Source organism: Apteryx mantelli, chromosome 7 (genome assembly GCF_036417845.1).
Source record: "Apteryx mantelli isolate bAptMan1 chromosome 7, bAptMan1.hap1, whole genome shotgun sequence".
Taxonomy (NCBI): domain Eukaryota; kingdom Metazoa; phylum Chordata; class Aves; order Apterygiformes; family Apterygidae; genus Apteryx; species Apteryx mantelli.
Genome location: NC_089984.1, coordinates 30,220,236 through 30,241,442, shown reverse-complemented (window position 1 = coordinate 30,241,442; position 21,207 = coordinate 30,220,236). Strand labels below are relative to the sequence as shown.

Genomic DNA, 21,207 nt, shown 5'->3' with positions numbered 1-21,207 from the left:
CAGTGGGCAAAGTAATTTCTAATACTACAGGACACCATCCTCAATACTTAAAAAACTAAGTTGAAAAGTGATTAAAACCGCAGTTCAAGCACCTCCCCAAGCAGCTCTTTCCCACCGTGGGGGATAAAAACAGCCAAGGGTTTTGCTCAGCTGGTCTTGAGGCAACACCTTTTTCTACTTCCTCTGTCTGCCTCTGTATCTATGCTAAAGAAAAGTTGCAAGCAGAGAAAAGAGTAGCATCTAGCTCCCCCCCCCTCCCCCCGGAGATAAACGCGTGCTCGCGGTCGGAGCAAATAAAGCTGAAGCGCACCTAACTTTGGGGTTTGCACCGTGCAATCCCCGAAGCCTTTTTAAAAACGAGAAGATTCACCTACAAAAACACAGCCGTGATACCAGAGCCAACGCGAACGTTTAAGCGAGCTGCATTTCGCTGCAAGCTGAGGGCTGCCCAAAGCTGCTCTTTGTGCCTGAATCTCCTTCCTCGGTTCAGCTCCCAGATTTTTAGGGAAAGCCTTTGCCCTGCGTGCGGACAAGCGAACTACTATCACAGCTATTGCGTTCCCATCCGGGAGGTCATTGTGCGAGAGGTAGTTCCTTATGTAAAACCGTTCTCGGATCAGCAGGGTGGGAGGGAAGGGGGAGCTGCGTTTCACCAAAAACTGAACTGATAAGGGAAAAGAGACAGCGGTGTTTACTCGGCAGCGTGTGGCAAGTCCTTCTGCCTTCGTTTCAAAGCAATGGAAAGTAGGTAGTTTAAAATACACTTCAGCCCCATCTTGAAATTTTAATTCTAAACAAGAAACGCTGAACAGCGCTCTCCTGTCACGTAATATCTATTTATTGTGGATTACAGATCCCGGCAGCACTGGGAAGAGGTTACAGTCAGACTCCCCCCCAGACATGCCTCCCAGACCAAAAAAAGGTTTTGCTCTCCCCGAAGCCCAGGAACAAATAGTTGGCAGCCTCCTCCAGGCCAGCAGCAGCTGGGCACTCGCTACCGTTTCTCATTCCCCTCTATATTACCAGCTATTAAATTATCCCCACTTTCTTGGCCAAGCAGAAACTCCCCAGAACTTTTAATAACCAGGGGTCGCAGCACATTGCTGTCTTCTGTCTGGCGACCTTTGTAAAAGGTGAGCTATAGATATCGCTATATATATTAAAAACATATAAACACTCAAAATAATCACCCACACAAGAAAACTGTTCTGAAGTTTGGCACAAGTTTTCGAGCAATGTAAACGCATTCCCGTATTAAGGACTGTGGAAAACACCCTTAAAAACCAACCAAGCAGAAACTCTCCAGGAGAGCTCCAGAAGGAGCCACCCCGCTGCTAATCCTGCAACAACAACAACATGAGAGAGTTTCCTTCTCTGACTACTTTGCTCCTTCCTCGCAAGTCAAAAAGCAGCTCTCAGGCTAGCCCGCTGCCTGAGCGAACACCGCTGCTGGGGAAGTGCCGTTTGCACCGTCCTCTTCTGGGAAAGCCAGAAGTCATTTCCTTATTCCAAAAAAAAAAAAAAAAAAAAAAGTAAAAAAAAAGCAAGTAAATTGCATCGTCCAGCCGAAGGAGTGGCGACCGCGGTGCTGAAGCCGGTTACCTGTCTGAGACCCAACAGGAAAGGCATGCTGCAGGCTCATCGTCCACGCCAGCGCCCGGGAACAACGGCATTTAAAGCCCCACGGGAACCATTTCCGCGGCCGCCGCGGGCAGCGGGCGCCCGCGATCCTATTTAACCCGGGGCTTCCTCGGCTGCGAACGCAAAGTAAACAGGGTCCGGGGCCACGGCCCGCACTCGCTGGCTCCCCCTCCTCCTCCTCCTCCTCCTCCTGCTCCCACCCCCCGTGACATATCTCAGATGCAGACGAGCCGGGCTGTTTGCAAGAGGGAAATGACATCAGGTCGGGCAGTTCTGAAAAAAGAAAGAAAGAAAAAAAAGAAAAGCCACCCAACCCCAGGCGACCCAGGACCTTAAGACAGCTGCTGGTCGCCGCCGAGCAGCTGGCTGCGAGCGGAGGGCGCGCGTTCGGCGGCGCTGCCCGCCCGGGACCCCGCGAGGGCGAGCGGGGCAGGCGCTCGCCGGGTGCCACGCGCGGAGGAAAATCTGTTAAAAAACGCCGGCAAGGAGCGACAGAGCCTCAACGGCAATTCGGCGTCACTAGGGAAAAGGCGCTTTGGCCTCAAGGATGGACGTAACGCCTCGGCTTGGCGCAGCCGAGGGGAGACGTTTCAGTCCATGCGCACAAACCACGAACGGCCCCAAGGGGCACTTTCCAGCTCCCCTCTAGCTCACACGCTCCCATGCCAGCAGGCGTTTAAGCCTTATAAACCAATTTATCATGGGGGACGCAGGCTGGCGCTTCTTGTCCGTCCTCCCCGGCGCAAGGAGCGCAGCAAGTTCCACGGCAGCGCAGGAGGTGACACTGCAGAAGGGAAGCTAAATTTAACTCCCTGTTATACCTCTAAAGTTCAGCGACTTTTTTTTTTTTTTTTTTTTGGTGCTTCTCGTTACCGGGCAGCTGCTCTCGTCTGTCCTGCGGGGCCGGGACCCGGCTGCACCTCGGCCTTTAACACAAGTTAACACCGCCGGAGACTACTCCGCTGGGAGACTATTCGAAGCAGCCTGTATTTTAAACGGCTTTAAAGCCACCGTATAAACTTGTCGTTTAAAGTAAGCACAGCCCTGTTCTTCCCCAAGAAAACAGGCTCACAAGTAATTTCCTGAAGGACACAAAACGTCAGTGTTAACTGGCATGAGCCAGGCAACAGGATTTTCCAGCTTTGGGATCAAAAACTCTCAACCTTTGCTTTTCCAATTACATGGATAAACACCCATGATATAAAAGGGCAGCTTTCTGTTTTAGTCATCTCTTCCGTGGCCTCATGCTGACCTTTGAAATACCCGATTTTGGTGGCTGCTAGCACAGTCCTGGCTCTCAGGGCTGAGCCCAAGCAGCACTCGCTAGATCCCGGCTGCCCGGGACCGAAGGGACTGAGCTGCTGCTCCCCCAAACGTGCTCCGGGGGCAAAGCCTCATTCCAGATCTAAGTCAACACACAAAGGAATATACAAGGCGGTAACTCAGCGGAAAAGCAAAAGCATCCCAGTTTACGTGTGAATTTAGCAATCCTGAAAAGACTGACAAGAAGAAGATGGGTTTGCAGGCAGATGTTACCAGGCTCCGCGAGAGCGGCAGTCGCCCTCTCTTGCAGCCAAGCAACAGCAGCCAGTAACGCGGGGGAAATACTCCACAAACCTGCTATAGGTGACTATGGAGAAACTTCTGCAGAGGTAGAAAGTTATCCTCCCTAGCCCCAGCAGTTGGAGTAGTTAGCTCATACCTTATAAATCAATATACTTACAGCCTTTTCGAAACATTTCGGTTCTCCCAGTCTTTGCAATTGCTTAGATACTCTGATTTATATCATTTTGCCCCCTCCTCTTTTTTAAAATTCAGAAGTCCTAGCCCCAGTGATTTATCCTGTGGCAGTGAGTCTCAGACAGTGGCTGTGAACAAAAAGTTCCTTTCATGAGCAGTGAATTCACCATCTTCTAATTTGACTTGCATATTATTAACAAGTGGGAACAGAAGTCCCCATCTGTCTTCTCACCCATTCATTACTCTGTACCTGTTTGATATCTTTTACAAGAAGATAGTTATCTTCACAGTTCTCTTAATGCAAGATCTTTCCCAAAGCCTTCAACCGTCCGTGCCCATTTCTGAAACCCTTCTTATTTTCTGTTGCCCTCTGCTTGGAAACACCCAGACCTGAAACAATAATTATTTTAAGGAAAGTAACAGCAGCTCTCAGGCAGGCTCAGCATGGATTTCACTTCCCTTATGTGAACCTGGAGCTTAGCATCTGCAAAAGCCACTTATTCCTCTAAGACTTGTTGTGCCTCTATCTGAGATACAACAGACAGAGCAAACAAGTTTTTGCAGTTTCTTTTCAGGGCTCTGAAAAGTCAGGACAGATCATGAAATCTGCATTATTTTGAAAACCTGCTGGTTTAGGGCAAACAACCATTCTTTTTTCTTTGCGGACATCTCAGTGTGAATCCCACTGCAGGTTAGTGGTGAGCAAGCTTCTTTTTTAACAGCGGGAATGAAGACCTCCAGTTTTATCAGCCTGTAGTACTGCCCTCCTGAACACACCATCCACTCCAAACAGTGTGTGTGCAGGACGCCGCTTGGCAATTTCACAAGTCCAACACACGCTGTGCCTTGTAATCTCAGGTATTAGCGTGTTACTGAAGTAGATGAAGCAAGTTGTTTGGGCCATTGTAGGGTCACCTTCAATGTTTGGTGGGAGATGCATGTGAGCTGGTTTACTAACCAGCAAGACACACTATCCATTTTGATGTGCCCTGAAGAGAGAGCTTGACATTTAGAAGATCCAGTTACGACAATACAACTGGAATAAAAGTGAAGTTGTGCAGTTTATATCTGCCAGGCTTGGAGCACAAGGCTAATCTCAGTAGCACCATAATTAGAGTATTAGGCAGAAACAGGTTTTGAACAGTAGATGTGGGTGGTGTGCAATATCCCCTCCATTAAACTTCAGTACCGTGGTTCTGAAGAAAAGACAGTGCAACTATGTAGGCTGACCATAAAGTTGGAGCAATTGTACCTAAGGCTCTTCCATTTACCCCAGTACACACACTGTTATTTTCATGTTGGTAACAGGAGCATCAGCTGTCCACTGTCATTTGTCAGCCTTGGGTGCTGGAACTGCGACAACACAGACCTGTCAGGCACTCAAAACTGCATGGGCAAAAGATGCAACCTGAACGAGGGTGACTATCTCCCTCAATCCTGGAGAGGACTCTGGGAATAAAGTGAAAAGGGAAAGACAAGCATAAAGGCAAAAAAGCAGACCTCTGTTCCCCTGAAATAAAACAACATACAGGAGTAACCAACTCCTGTCTGCCTTGACGGCAAAAGCTCCAAAGGGGCTCATTTGCCTGCAAAAACAGCACAAGCTGTTGGGAGATCCCTGGTGCAATGCTAGATCTGCCTGGAAACCACTGCTGGCCGGGCACCTGTTACCTGCGTGTAGAGTCTGCATGCTTGTTGCTAATTCCCGAAAAGTGAAGGGCCACTTTCCCACTCTAACAGCATCAATGCAAGAAGAGGACAACTTTCTGATACAAGAAGCAGGTGCCCCTGGTTCATGTAATGTATAGCTTTGGCACCACCTACAGAGAACATCATTAATGAATTGCAGAGGACAAACAGGAGCATAAGACAGGCAAGTCTGATACTTTATAAATTATAATTTCCCAGTACTTACAGCTACACCTACCTACTGCTTACTGGATATGTGGTCCAGGCAAACCTTGCAGGCAGTCCCCTTCACACCTAGTATCACTGTATTGTTTAGGAGTGGGGTAAAGAAGGTCTCCTATTTGTGTGCAGTTCAACTACAAAGCAAGCAATGACACTGAAGTCACTTGTATTTAACATTTGTTAGGCTAAACTGACTTTGTTGTTAGAGAGAAGAAAGAATAATTCCAGCAAAAGCCATCATACATGCTGGAATGGACACGTGAGCCAGTGCTGCATCCAATCTGTCAGAACAGCCAGTTTTCGCATGCGATGAAGCACAAGAGCTTGCAGAGGTTAGAGTCTGTCCTTGGGCAGATACCTCTTTTCTGCAGTCTGTTTCTGCTTCTGTCAACTCAGTGGTTTAGATCTGCAAGACTTTTGTAGCTTACTAAAAAGTTTAGATAAGCAAATAGGGGCGGTGCATTTCAACCTCATTGCTCTCGCCTGCGTGTTGTCTCTGAGGAACTGGTTACCCACGGAGGAACAGACCTCAAAACAAGCAGTGTTGCAGAGAGCCCAAATGGCAACAGTTCATGCTCGATTCTAATTGAATCTTGAACAGCAATTGCAGACCACGAGGACAAGTGCAAGGACGCACCACGTCCTGCACCTATAAGCCAGCAGTGAGCCTTGAACCGAAGGACAGGGCATTGCAGAGGAAAGCACTGCCCACTCCATCACCTGGTACCCCAGATGGAGCCTGTCCTCTTCACATTCATATTTGGGTGAAGAAATACCAACAGTAAAGCACTTTCCTTCACATTTTTTTAAAGAAAGCAATCCCTCCTCTGAAGGCACTTTCTGTATTAGCTCTTGTAAGAAGGGTGCCCAAGAAAGGGCAGGGAGCAGAGAAAGGGTGGAAGTGGAAGAGATAGCCGAGGGGAATCCTCTCCAACGCCCATCCGATGGGGAAAAAAAAAAACAGGCCACATCCAAGCTGCTCCAGACACTCTGCTGTTTAACTGATGGGAGAGTGCTGGCAATGAAAAGCCCAGACTCCTCTGAGATCCCAAAATAGGTTTTGCTAAGGGTAGCCTGATGTTTTGAGCCCTCGGTAACATTATTTCTTGCTGCTTTTTCTCTAAAGAGGAGGAACAAATGATAACCACAGGTCCAGCATGCTTTTCTTCACAGAGGCGCAGTTTTGGCCAAGCCAATGTAGTTGCAATGCCAAAGACTGTTTGCATGATTTATTTTGTATGACCACTGTTTCAATATCCAGACCTGCTTGGCAAGCCCAGAGGTCCTAAAAAACTTTAAAGTCCTTAGTCACTGAGGAAGCAGGGGACTAAAGAGTGGAAATTGCCCTATTCAGAGATGATACTAACTGCTTCAGTGGGGACAGTCAGCTCTGTCCCACTAGCGTTCTCAGGTCTGGGGCACTGATATCAGGCTCCAGTTTTAGTCTGGCATGGATAATGAAGTCACTGGAAAGCTTCCTCTCTTTCTCAGAGCCTGCTAGGAGAGGGAAGAGGAGGAGGGAGGGAAGATCAGCTGTTCAACATTTGAAGAGACTGTCTCCAGGAGGGCTAGCATGTCTCGGGTGGTACAGGGACACCAAGATAGCTCCTTGCTTTTTGGCACTACAACTCTTGTTTTCCTTATGCCTGCGTGTGCAAACAAGACCTTTGGTAATGGCTCAAGAGGAGACAATCTGCTCCAGACGGGGAAGAAGGCAGAGTCTGTAAACAGTAACAAGATCCCCCAAACGTGGAATTAAGACGGTAAGCGTCTGTTCTAGTTTTAGAGTCTTGTACCATGTGGGTACCAAAAATACAGCATGTGTGTGTCCCTTGGTCACATCATCACAGTAGACAGTCTCGTCCCCAAGCTGCCAGTGCTAGTTTGCTTACCACCACAACCTTGATGGAGATCTTAGATGCCCTACTCTTAGAAGTGCCATTTGTTTTCTCTCCAAATGACAGCAACTCGCTATTTTTAGTATTCATCTCATGTCTGCTCGGCATTTCCCTTGGGCCTTACCCTTGTTTCACAGCGTTGGTGCCAGCTCTCACGAAGCAGTTTTTTAGTGCCAGAGGGGTTTATGCCAAGTCTGCCTGTCTTGGAGCCAAAATGGCAGCTGGCTTTATTGTTGAGATAGAAGTTGCCAAAGCTAACGGCACTACTACTGGGGTGACTAGCACTGATTTCAAGGTTGTTTTCTTCTTTACTCCTCTATTGCTTCTAGACTTCAGAGGGCAACATTGCTCCAAATGACCCTCTGGGGTCCTAGGAAGTGGATTTTTCATCAGGGTCTAATGCAACAGGCAATTATGCCAGCAGACGTCATTTTAACTTACAGTCCTCAATGAGGAGGATTCGTACTTGGAGCAATTATCTGGGATGCAGCCCTGCCACTGCTGGGCCCCACTATGACAGAAACAAGTCCACTGCAGATGAAGCAGGACTCGATTTCTTTTTACCTACAAATGCATGCAAAAAGAACCTATCCAAAAAACAGGGAACCCACTAAAGATAAGGAGGGTCACGTGGCATTTCATCACCAAGATATACCTGAGACAGAAGTCTGAAGCAGAAGAGGGTCAGGGAGCAGCCAAATTCCATCGCTTCGAGCGGGAAGACAAAACCAAGAAAGGTCATGGCCTTCTGCTCCTTTTGCACTCTCAGAAGTGACACATGCCACTCTGCAAAACACTACTCTTCAGATAAAATCTGACATCGTACGCACAAGACACAGATGTTGATAACGGGATACACCCACACAGATGCGAATATAGAGAAGAGCAAGTAATCTGAAGTGATGGTAACCCTGCAACTTAGAAAATATTTTAACATTATCCTCTACTACTTTCTACTTTTCTTATGAAGAAAAAACAAAAAAGAAAACAAAAACACAAACCCACACTAGTCAGAAGGTCAGAAACAGCAGCCCAGGTCTTCCTTCAACAATGATGTAGTTAATTAACCTAACGAGATATGCAGTTAGTTAAAAAGGCTGTCTCATCAGGTAGGACTTTGCTGTGATATCTGTTACTCATATAGCCTGGTCAGACCTCAAGTTCCTTGGTCTTTTTTGAGCTTAAGTTTACATCTTGAGCAAATTTAGAAAAGCCCCGATAAACCGAGAAGTCTTGTTTTCCTCAGCTGTTTTTTTTTTTTTTTTTTTTTTTTTTTTTTTTACAAGAAAGAGGTTCTTTTATTGAGTTCTGAGAATTAAGTTTCTGTTTCCAGCAGACCACCCTTCTATACAGTCTGTACCCTTCTGTGAAAGGATCAGATTTTCTGGGAAATAATTTAGGAAAAAGAGACATCAGCAGCTGTATCCTTCCCAGCACCCTGCCAGATATCATAGCTTGATAATGTTGCACCGCAAAGTAATATCCCACACGTTCTACGGAGGCAAAGACAGAGCTCCTCGAACTGCCCTGAAGAGGTACAGCTTGGAGCACCTTCCTACTATCATCCCTGGACTTTGTGCTTGAAGCCGTGCCTTGGCACCATCCCCATCGGTACACGGGTTTTGGGCTGCAAAGATGACTGGCTTTGTGATACACAAATCACAAATGACTGGTTTAACCAGGTCTCTTTTTCCTCCTAGAAAATCCGCATGGATTGGAATATAGTACTCCAGAAGTTAAAAGCCTGTCAATTAATCTGATGGGCTAGGCAGTACCTAGAGTTTTACATGATTTCTAGCAGAAAATTAAACCACTAGAGGAAGGCAGAGGCTCAGAGTTTGTGGTTAAACCCTGGCACAAATAGTAAGGGAAGTCTTCCTGCTCAGCATATTCTGACTAGCAAAAATACAGGAAGAATAGTTCTCCTTTTTCAAAACGAAGAGCACTAAGGATTCTATACATGTATCTTCAAAGAACCAAAGCAAAGAATAAAAGGAAACCACAAGTTTAACTATTAAGAAAGTTCAATACCACAAGCATTTAAAAGATCGCAGCACAACAGTATTAAAGACTTCACTTTTAAATCACTAGACAAAACACTAAGAGAGCGATCAGATCTTAACTTCCACTTTTAGAAACTTTTTAAAGCATGCATCTTCAGGGAAAAACCACTTCAGAAAGCCTCATCTTAAAGGCACTCTCATATTTTCAAACTTGAGTAAGTGCGATGTTCAGGAGCTCTCTGAATACTTGGATGATTGAAACGAACTCATCTCTTTTTGAAAGAGTAGACTATCAGCTAAAAATGAGGAAGAAAAACTGACACAGGATATATTTAAGTGCAGATGCAAGCTTGAATTTACTCATGTCTATGAAACAGCAAGAAACATCAAGATCTTGAAGCCTAATCTCTCCTCTGTTACAACACTGGTTCTGCTTGGGCTCGCATCTTTACAGGGAAGACAAGACAAGCTCCCCCAAAGCCCACGCGCTTTGTTGCTCCACCAACCATCACAAAGCGGTTTTGGGACTGCCTCAAACAAGAAAGGCCTCGGAAAACGTGGCCTGCCTAAAGCAGAGAGCTCCCAGATCTAGGTTTCCAGGTAAAAATAAAGTCGGTTCGATTCAAGTGTACAAGGCAAGAATTCAAGGCCTCCAACTACCAGCTCCTCCACTCACCTGCAGTTCTCCTTTCTGCAGCGATTTTCCCCAAATGTAAAAGAGTGACAGAAAGTCGTTTGAGATATCACAACAATGGGACTCTAAATGCAACTAATCATTACTCTCCGCGTGCCCAGCAGTATTGACACCGGTTACCCAAATATTTCCTGTGCACTTCAGCTCATCTACAGGCAGCTCCTTGGACAGCTAGCAGTTATGTAAGAAGTAACAGGCGGCTAAGAGGAAGCTATGTCCGAGTGTCGCATTTCAGCATCAGCCCTGGTATTACGCACTTTGCACTTTGCTCAAGCATTAAAAGCACTGGTGGCACCTCGAATCACAGCCAGTTTCTAAATTTCGGCAACGCACCCGCGGGCCAGGCAGTTTTGCCATTCCAAGGGCAGATGCCTTCAGCACCCTGCTCTCCTACCTTCATGGTATCTGTAGGGTTTCCCCTTAGGTATACAGGTAACACATGCTCCACTTGTGTGCACAGGCATGCTTTATTTAATATAGTTAAGTGTCCAATAATTAAAAACTCATTTCAGCTTTATCTCAGCAAGAAATGCTGATCAGTATAACCTGCCTTTATAGGTATTATCTTATCCCAACTGCTATAACTTCCATTAGTGCTTGTTATTCTGCTGGCAGATAAAGGGAACACTCCCACAGCCGTAGCGGCGCTGAAGGAGGACAGGGTGACCCACACTGCCTTAGCCGTTTCACGCATTTCTCTGCAGCATGGAGGGAAGGCTGGGGAAAAGAGAAGGCTTTGTGCTTGGATTTTCCTGGCTTAATGTCTGGCTTTCAGACATGCATTTGCTCTAGATTAAAATACCAGCAGCCTCTTACTTTTGCAACCATTCTTTTCTTTTACATTCTCCCATAGCATAAACCAAATAGTCCAGATGCATCAGCATAAGGCAAATAGGTATTGAGATCACACTTCTTCAGACCCCAAAACAAAACCACCAAACCGTAACCAAACCAAAACTTGACAAACATCCCTCCATTTTCCAAGGAAGGTAATTGTAGCTAATTGTGCAGTAAAACAGCAAATCTTTTTAAAACACTGTCATAAAGCAGTTATTTTTTTCTTCAAAGGTGAACGATATGCATATCCTCAGCACTCAGAAAACACGAAGACCTGTGGATGAATGCTGAATGAACAAACAAACTCTAAGGCAAGGAAGTCTTCTCAATTTTTAGAAATATCCACTTCTGACACATCATAGGCTCTTAAACAGTATTTTTCCCCTGAAGTGGGTAACTTGGGGAATAGGAATTCTGAACATCTACTTTAGAAACCCAAGCCCAGCCTTCCTTTGTTGAAAACAAATGACAAAATTCCCCATCGATTTCATTGCAAAGACCAGACTAGTAATTTGCAAAATCATCAGGCCACTGAAAGAGACTTCTTCCAGGTGACAAAGCCTCCAAAGGGACATAAAGAACTTGGGGAGGGACAACAACTTTTGTGAGCAGGATTTAATTACAGCCTGGCTATTGAAGTGTACTCCTTTCAGCACTTGTTCCTTAACAGAGGCTTGAAACAGTCAGGACTGTTCAGAAATGAGATGCAATCCCAGAGGCACCAGGCTGGAAAGGCTTCTCAAGAAGTCACCCAGTCAATCGAATTACTGAGAAGGACTCGCTGTACCTAAAGCATCAACATTCGTCTAACTCCTTCTTAAAAAGCCTGCACTCGGCAGTGATCCCGCTGCCTCGGCAGGCAAGCAGTTCCAGGGCACCGTGTTCTTTCGAAACAAGAAAGTTCTTTCCTGTTAACATTAATTCAGGACCGTATTGCAAGATAAGGCAGTAGTTTTTGTTCTTCGCCATTAAAAACAGGACAATTGATCACTGCCATCTTCTTAACAACCTAGCTCACCTGGAAAACTTATCCATTCCCCTATAAGCTGTTTTGAGAAGGCGGAAGAAGGTCTTTTTCAAAGACCACAGGGGTTAAATCTCTTGATTTTACTGCTCTTTTCAGTCTACAACTCTAACACATCTTAAAATGTGCTATTCGGAACTGTGCGCGTCACTTACCAGTATGCAGCATTGCAAAGTGTCTATATTTGACACTTCTATTACTACATCCTTAAAAGATTTGGTTTTGCAACAGCTGCACTCAATTGCTGATACATCCCAACTCCTAGACCCCCTCTGTTTAACTTTCTTCATCTAATGGTACTCCATGATTTTCCTTACTGACTTTGGTTCGAGGCTTCAGACTATTCCTCCAAGTTCTTCTCCTGTCTTCAAAAATACATACAACCCTCCAGCTGCATGTTAAGTGCACTCTCTGTCTCCCATGCTGTTAGCACAGCGGCAGAGCAGACCCCTCCAAGACCCCACAGTAACCACCACAGACGTTTCTGAGCGTATATGCCAAACCCACTATCTTACCATTTCAGCCAGAACACAGATCCTTACTGCGCATCCCATAAGCAATGCGCTCCCGCACTCGGGTCAAGCTGAGTCAATCCACTGAATGAGCCACATGAGGTCTTCTCATGAGGCTGTTCCTGATAGAGTCACACTGGTTGTTTCTTATTGTCTCATAGATGCTTATAAATTAGAACAAATATAAATTTGTTCCAGTACTTTACTGGAGAATGAGGTTGGGCTGAGCATAACACAGAGATCCTTCCCCCCACACACACCTTCTTTCAAAAAAGAGGTTATACAGCAGCCTGTTCTCTGCAAACCTCAATGAAAACTACTAAATTTAGAAACTGCTATGTCTATGTCTCCAAGTACTCTAGGGTAAATTTCAACAGGCCCTAATGACTTCACCATTTTTTAACCTTTCCCTCCTTATTCTCTTCCTTTACTTTGACCCCTTTATATTTAGTATTCATTTTAATCAGCGTTGGATTACAACTAGGAGTTTGTGTGTTTTCAGGTTCCCCCCCCCCCGAGGCACAGAAGAAAAAGCAGACCCCAGACCCTTTCAGTCTCTGTATTAGTTACTGAGTTACTGCTTTTTCACTTCCCCTGTTAAATTACAGATTAATATTGTCCTTCATTTTTTACCTTTAATGCCATATTTGCAGAACCTTTTCTTATGCCGTTGAGTGTTCCTTGCTAGCTGCAATACAATTATTACACCAAAAGGTGGACTATACAAACAGTAAAGCCTTTACTGTCCTTCAGTTTTGGTAGACTGAATTTAATAAGTGATTCCAAACCTCAGCAAATAATAACATAAAAAAAATTACAAGATCCCTATAAAATGCAGATCTGGTATGAGAAAGGAAAATGGTAGACTGCTTAAAATGTATTCACCATTTGTGGAAGGAATTCAGCATAAAGGGACAGCATGACTTTATCTTTTAAGGTGTCAGCACACGCTGAACTATTTGTTGAAGTCCAAGCTCCTGCTGAGTTGAAATTACTGGGGTGGGGGGGGAAGTGACCCTCAAAACATCCCCCAAACTCTCAGGAAATTCAAAGGAAAGTTTCACTGAAGAAAGCTAAAGCAATTTCTTGTAAATGTAGAAACTCATTAGTGAAATGGAAGCAGTGTCTGCCAAAGCAAGGCAGCCTAGCAGCATTCAGCTGGTCCCCTGCACACCAAAAGAGACTCCGTGAAACGCTTTGGGGACTCGGTTAGGAACCCAGGTCAATAACGGAGGTGAATCAAAGAGCTTCCCTGTTATCGAGCACCTTGGAGCAGGTTTAGTTCTCTAATACACAGCCGCTACACAGCTCACGTGTACGCTAACAGAAGAGTCTCTGGGCTTTAAAAGCCATTATGGTGCTTTAATAGCGGTACAGCACCGAGCAGCTGAGCCTTGGCACAGCTCTCCTGTGAAGTGAAGGCAGGAGGAGCGCAGCCCTGCTGCTTCCTCATTAATGTGAAGCACGGCTGTCAGATCACCTGCAACAGGCTTTAAAACTACCCGGAGGGATAACCAGATTTCTGAAAACTTAGCGAACACACGGGAAAATGCTCTTTCCCGAACTCCCCAGGAGCGGAAGGATGCACCAGTGGCTCCTGTAGTCTACAAACCGCAACTCACCTCCAAATCTCTGCTGGCTACAGCAGCTCTCACCAGGTTTTCATTCAGGCTCTCCACTTTTTGTCTCTCTCACCTAGACGAGCGGCAAGAAATCTGGATGCACGCAGACACCAAGGCTGTCACTTGTGAGTTATATCTTCAGGTATGAGAAATGCCACTTAGGTCAGGCATTCGACAGAGAGCCAAGATCTTGCTGAAACCTGATGACTGCCAGACCCACCCAGCCAGGTCTATAAATCCTGGTATTCTGCAAAGTAACAGCGCAATCTGAAATAAAATTTGCTTCCGAAGGACAAGCTGGTGGCCTGGAGGTTTTGATTTATTTCAGAGCGTTGCCCCAGCCTGGCTGACTGCACAAGCAAGGCGCACAGGCACCCTGCTGCTGATATGCAGCTACAGACACCAAAACTTCAGTAAAGGCAGGAAATGCTAATGCCAGCCCAAAAGACAAGTTATAACTAGTACAAGGCAGCCCCCTCAGAGCCAGTTTTACCTGGATTATGCCTAGCACCAAGCAGTACTTTTGCACAAGAGAGATTCATTCTTGGCAAGGAATTAAATGGGAGGCGAGATCTCTCAGAAACCCTGGCATCTTCAGGAAGGATGAAGATTTTTTTTTGAGGAGGGGTTTCTTAGTGAACAATAGAAATAAAAGGACTCCTTTTTCTTCTCAAAAGCACAGATTCAGACATTCTGTCAAGAATTTAATGCTTTTGCCATGTTTATTCCCAACACAGTGCAGGACCCAAAAGCATTCTTGAACACTGAGGTTCACATAATTTACCAAATTTGAGTCAGAAAGAATGTCGAAAATAGTGACCTACATCTCAGAAAAGTGATCAACAGCCAGCAAAAATATGAGAATCTGACATCTAGAAGGAAGGACACTACCCAATATATTCCCCCGACGCATACACATTTTGAGAATTGCATCAAAAATTCATTTTGTAATAATTTCTTCATGAGACAATTGAGCTTTAGGGATCTAGAAAATTGTGGATAAACCTCCAGAACTGAAAATATTCTCTGCTGCATATTCTCATATCTTTCCAGGGAATCTTGATGTTCAAGAGAACATTACCATGAAGTATGTAAAATATTTTGTGGACTGTTTATAACCTAATGGCCCCGAGTGTAACCTTAAATGCCATTCTACCAGGAGTTTGCCAGGTTCAGCAATTCCAGCAGGATGCCAGAGCCTTCCAGGCAGACCTCTGCTATCACTCTCCCTTTAGTTCTGTTCAAGCAAGTTCACGTAATACGCTTAGGCTATACTGACATCAGCAAAACGCTGCTCAGAATCCAGCCCGTGTAAAACTCAAGGTTGCACTATTAAGTAGTAACATTATTCCATGGACTTGTAGTTGGAAATGTCCACAGGCAAAATCAAGACTGAAAATCCAGCCTCAGTTCTTACTTAAACATTACTTAACGCTTAAAACTAGTTTTCTTCTGGAAAAGAGATTTTAAAGAAATACTTTTATCCTTCATTAGGAGGCAAAGGTGAAAGGCATATGGTTCCCACTGGGTACCACTTACCATACATCAAGTTAACTTTCTGGAAGCTCACTACCGCATATACTAAATGAAAACAAAACATCTCTTAAGACTTCACAATTAGAATTTAAAAAGCAAGAAACTGCAGGATTTAAGGTTTTCATAGCAATGTTAGTTTAGCCATGTTATACATCCTGAAAGCTAAAAAAATATATATATATATATATATTTAAGAAGGAAAGAACATTAAAATCTGTGAAGTTAATACTTGTGTTAAAAATACTCATGGAAAAAATCTAGCTGTTTGCTTTCCAGAAGCCGCTGTTTAGTCTTTTCTACTTTTTCAAATTAGAAGAGGACTTTGCAGAATTATAAATAAAACACAAAGCTCCATGTGACTTTCCCATATGTATTTTTTTTAACAGCCAAGTGATTTCCTCTATCCCATCCCAAATGTTTGCATACAAAGACAGTGTTTGCCAAGTTTCTACTAGAGTATATTCTAAGCCAAATTTATAAAACCAAGAAAATAAGGATTTTGTTAATATCCTTTGATCAGAGATAAACCTCGTAAGAAACATTAAACTGTGGGGGGAAGCAAGACTAAAAAACAAAAACAAACAAACAAAAAAAAACAACCCCCCCCCCAATTTGGCCTTCAACTTGCAAGGGATGTCAGCGTAGCAGTACAGAAGATGTAGGGAACAATGAGAATGCCAAAATTAGCTTGTCTGAGGTTTTAAGAGCAGTATATTTAGCCTTCCTGCTTCTGCATGCATTCCGAGACAGAAAATATTCTTCACTCATTGAGCTAACAAGCAAACCTCACCCAAAAAGTGAGAAGAGAAGGGTTAGGAGGGCATCTCACTCATTCCTTTGGGTCCAACTGGCAGATGTGGTGTACGGGAGGATCGCCTAGTCTGCTGCTGTCCCTGCTGCCTCTGTTCCCACCACAGCAGCAGCTCCTGAGAAAGCCCAATATCCGAATGGCTCCTGCTCTGTCTCATCCAGAAAGCTTAGGGTGGTGACCCAAAACCAGGCCTCCAGCTTTCTGAAGGCTGGGACATCCTGCCCCATCTACAAGGAACAACTTGGAAGGGAAATCTGAGCAGCCCTTCCTGGCCGGAGGAGGCAGCAGGCAAGGCTGAAGCACACATATTGGGATGAGAGAAGGGCGCCTCTGTCAGAGGAAGAGGCAGAGGACGAGGTACAAGCTGGCCTTCACCTGAAGGTGTAGGGCAGCCCCGCAAGGGAGAAAAGAATGTCACCTGCCACATAACATTAAGATTGCCGTGTTAGACTGCATACCCCGAAGCAGAAATCAGAGACATTCTTCCCAGGACTCCAAAAGATACCTTTTCCAGTCTGAGCTGCAGCACAGCATTCATTCCCGCTGACCTCACTTTTCCCCTTGGATGAGAAACACACCCACTCTATCTTGATCAACGCAATCTCAAAAGGTCTTTCATTGCATGGAACAGCTCAGTAAAGCAAGTCTGGCAGCCTGACAGAAACCCACACTGGGACACCTTGAAACGCGCACATTCTGTTTGACCGACACCAATCTTACTAATATCTAAATACTTCTTTGACACCAGGGGTGGGAAAGCAGCAGCCATGGACCAGCAACAACTTGCAGCTTCACATCACATGGCCAACAGACTGCGCCATGAACACGTAGCACCAAAACTTCTATTAACACACAGCATGCACACCAAAGGTGTTTAAAAAGCCTATTCAACCCTAACCAGAGATAGTGCTCTCTGGTCCTACTTAAAGCCGGAAAGGTGAAGAGGAAGAGGTCTGTCTTTATTAACTGCAGTCTAGTTCAGTCATGCTTGATGCCTGCACACCTCCTAAATTTATGGTTACTGTTGACAATTATGTTCTTCTGCAATCTATTTCATCTATTTTCAAAAGACAGATAACACTTTTTTTTTTTTTGGTAAGACAAATTCTGGTCTTTATATAAGCACAGAATCAGGACTCAAAATGACTTGTGGTCCATTCTCAAATTGCACTGGACTTCACATTTGGCAAAGTCACAATTTCCTGTTCTTTGATTTTCTATCAGTGGAATAAGAATAGAATTTACCATATCAGAGGGAGAGTTATTAACTCTTGTAGATAACTTCTATTATTTTACCCTATGCAAAAGGCTTTACATATTTTTAATGCTAGTTCAGTATATTAATGTTTGTATATGTATTAAAACTAGCAAAATTCAGATCTAAGAAAGATATGACAAGTTCCAGAATTGGACACCTCAAGACATTTTGATTTCTCCATAATGAGGGAAAATTAATACAGATCAAGTCATCCTATTTGTGCAAACAATTGTTGATGACAACCATGTTTTTAGGGCAAATCTCCAGTCTCCAGTGAATTATCAGAGAAGAGCTGAAAAATTATCAGAGTGGCAACTCACCCCTGTACTAGACCAAAGATTGAACACATTAAGATTACTATGTTCTTTTTCACTCCTGCAGGACAGCAAGACTGAAAGCATACCTCAACCTAAACATGGAGGATTTCATTGTTAACTACAGTAAACAAACACCAGATTTCAATTTTCCCTTCTAACTTCTCAGTCTTGCCATGACTCAGTTTTTCAAAAAATGAGGTTTCCTTTGCATTTCAGTAACTCTACCCTTTTAGTCTCCAGCACAAAGACAGATGATAATTTATGAATGTTTCCAGCCACAGAGAGTTTTGGGCTGAAATCACAGCTACAAGCCAAAAAACAATCAGAGATCAGACAGAAGGTGTTTAGCAATATTCCTTTGTCAAGCCAGAACCTTAATGCTGCCCTTATAAAACAAATCAGCATTAAAAAAGGCAAAAATAAGCTCAATGCTTCTGTCATATTCAATTATAACAGAATATTCTAAATAGGAAGTAATAAATATAATGCCAACAGTCTCTGAGATAACCAGGGAAGTGGTAGCAGCAAGTGGCATCAGGAATGAAAATTAATGCTCTCATAAATTTCTCCCAAAGTGCCAGGAAATCAGAACTCCATATGACTAAAGACGGACAGCTTCCTCCCCACTCCTTGCAGTAATACACACATATTTGTAAGACATACAACATTGGAATCCCAGTCACAAAATGCCACAGTGATAACTCAAGTTCTACAAGCAGTATTTTTTTATACCATAAAACATCTTTTTTTCCTGTCTCCATACCCCACAAATACTTTTTGTACTTGAAAATACAGACAAAACTCACCAATGATTTTCCCATGGCCCTAGATGCATGGGAAACTATGCAACAACTTTGGGGGTTGGGAAGCCAGCTCAGATCCTAATTTTTCAAGTCGGGAACACAAAGAAAGAACACTTGTACCAGCTTCAACATCTCTCTTCTTCATATCTTGAGGTCTCTGCTAACAGATTCTAACAATCAGGACACCCGAATTCATACTCCAGCATCTTCAGCTTCCTTCCTGAAGGACTCCAGCTATTGATTCCTGATAAGCTGCCAATCTGGTCCCTGAAACAAGCCAGAGAGCGTTCAGGAAACATTCAGGAAAAAGGTGGGAAACAAGAGGCGGTTGCAGACAGATCCCAGCACACAAGGGGTCAAGCCAAATTCACAAAACTTTCCATATCCCAACATACCTCAAAGAGATTGCAAGAACTTCCCAGCTTCAGAATAACGAACCAACAAGGACCTTCACTGCAAAAAGTGTGAAAGCCTGTATATCCAAACAGAACTATTTCAAGCTCTCTACAGACTGGGGAATATACAGTCCAATGAGTTAAACTACTGACTTTGTAGTCAAAAGTACTAGATTTTGCTCTAAACTGAAGTCCACGCTTCTTGACCACAAACCTAAAATCAGAGGCGAGATCAAGACGTGAAGCTTTAAACAAAAGATTTTGACATGAATGCTGGAATAAACAGGAAAAAAAAAAAACTAACCAGGAACATTCTACAGAAGAGCTGCTACCTGTAAGAGTTTTAAAAGTACTTTTTCCAGAAGTGTTTCTGTTACCACCTGAAATGTTCTCCCTGCCTTTGCAATATCAAAATCTCACTCTTTTTCTCTTCAAAGTCTATCTCTTCCCATACTTGCTCTAAAGGCTCCTGAAATTTAAAAGTCACAGAAAAGCACACCAAAAAACCCCAGACTCAACTAATGCATGCATTTCTCCACTCAGTGGGGTCACCTTTCTGCATTACATCATATGTAGCAGCTCACACAGTCCTTGGAGAAGATGCTACTTTTACTGCTTCTAAAGCACCGCAGACACTGACAACCATATACAGATATTAAAAGAAGTCACACAGGCATTTTTTTCTACAGAAAAATCTGCTTCTAGGCTTTATTTTCCACATGAATTCATAATTCTCTGAATAGCAAACACTCTGGCTGTAGTTAAAACAACTAACTGTAAATCTTGATGAAAGCCATTAGGAATATAAAATATCCATTACCCCTTTGGACTAGATTTGAACTGGTGACCTAATGATGTGACACTTGATAGTTCTTTAACAATCCTTTGATCCCAGAGATTTGTATTAGCAAATACTTAAATCCCAAGAGATGATACTTTCTGGGGAGAAAATATTAGACAAATGAAATCTTCAGAAATAAAAGATTCTAGATTTGTGCAATTTTAACAAGCAGCAAAGTATAAAGAATGGTCACCAGATGTTTCCTACTAATTTTTGGAAGATCCTTATATTACAAGCTTCGTACTAGAAGTCACAGCTCACAAAACTCAACATTTGCTACTAAACTTGGGTAAATACAGCAAGTCCAAAACCTTTAGACACCTTACACCTTTAGAAACGTGCTAAAAATTAAGACACATTTTGAATTCAAATGCACAAATTACTCCACCTTGAGTCAATGCATTAAAAACTAAGATTTTCATAATCTATGCATCAACTGCATCATACCAAATCTGCAAAGCCTGGCATCTAACATGTCCCCTACTAGAATTATTGAGACTTTTTGTAATCCATGGACCTTGCATCAATACCCTGGTGCTACGCCATTGGAGGTAGGTGTAAGTCCTGATGAGGCAAGCACAAGTTCTCACCTGGTTTCAAAGAGGCATGAGCTAAAAGCAGCAATGAAGTCTCCTCTTGAAGTGTAATATTTTATTAGGTTGTAAAAATTTCACAATGGTACATCTGCCAGAGAGGCAGACAGAGCCAAAAGCACAATTAAAAATTTCTATCAGAGGGTTGAGGCTGTTTAACATTTTAAAAGAAGTACTACATATGCGCAGGTGCTCCATTTCGTCTGAGAGTCTTCACACAAAGAAATTTCCTGACCAGCAGCAATGCCTTTAATATCCCTGGTGAAAAATATTTCTGCCGTGAATAGCCATCAGTCCCTTTCACTGCACACATAAGTAAACTCAACCGCAACTGTGACTGCTACTACAAAAAGGCTCTCCAGAACAAGCATCTGTATGAACACCTATCTGCCTGCCTGGGGGTGTTAGTCCTTTTGTTAGATTTGCTTTTAAGCTACAAATGTACTTCAGATGCCCTGTGCTTGTTCCCCAAACATACCAGCCGAAAATCTTAAGTCATCTGCGTGAAGGCAGTCACTTTCTCCAGTTTGTGTCCAAGAAACACACAATATTCAACTTGCTGAGAAGAGTTACCTATCAAAGTTCATATTAAAACAGTTTCAAGAAAGGAAAGAAAAATGCAGTGTAAATTACAAAAACAGGTGACCAGTCTTCCAAAAGCATCAGAGACCACAGTAAAAGCTTTTAAGGGTCTAGGAAGCAACCTGGTTTCGTAAACACCCTTCTGATTAACCCTTTTGCAGCTTTCGAGAAAGATAGGATCTCTGTTGT

General features: G+C 43.7%; 1 protein-coding gene across 5 annotated transcripts in view; it reads right to left on the bottom strand.

Moving 5' to 3' along the window:
- Positions 1 to 21,207, bottom strand: part of WBP1L (WW domain binding protein 1 like) — a 61,601-nt gene that overhangs the window by 24,234 nt on the left and 16,160 nt on the right. Inside the window, exon 2 of one of the 5 annotated variants that reach the window (XM_067300192.1) lies at positions 18,611 to 18,874. The exons of 1 other annotated variant lie outside the window; for it this stretch is intronic. In XM_067300192.1, coding sequence (XP_067156293.1) covers positions 18,611 to 18,625 — 15 coding nt within the window. In that variant the 5' untranslated portion in view covers positions 18,626 to 18,874. Of the gene's footprint in view, positions 1 to 374; positions 411 to 1,602; positions 1,816 to 18,610; positions 18,875 to 21,207 lie in introns of those variants that run through there. 3 more of the 5 variants (XM_013954988.2, XM_067300194.1, XM_067300193.1) reach the window with 3 other exon arrangements.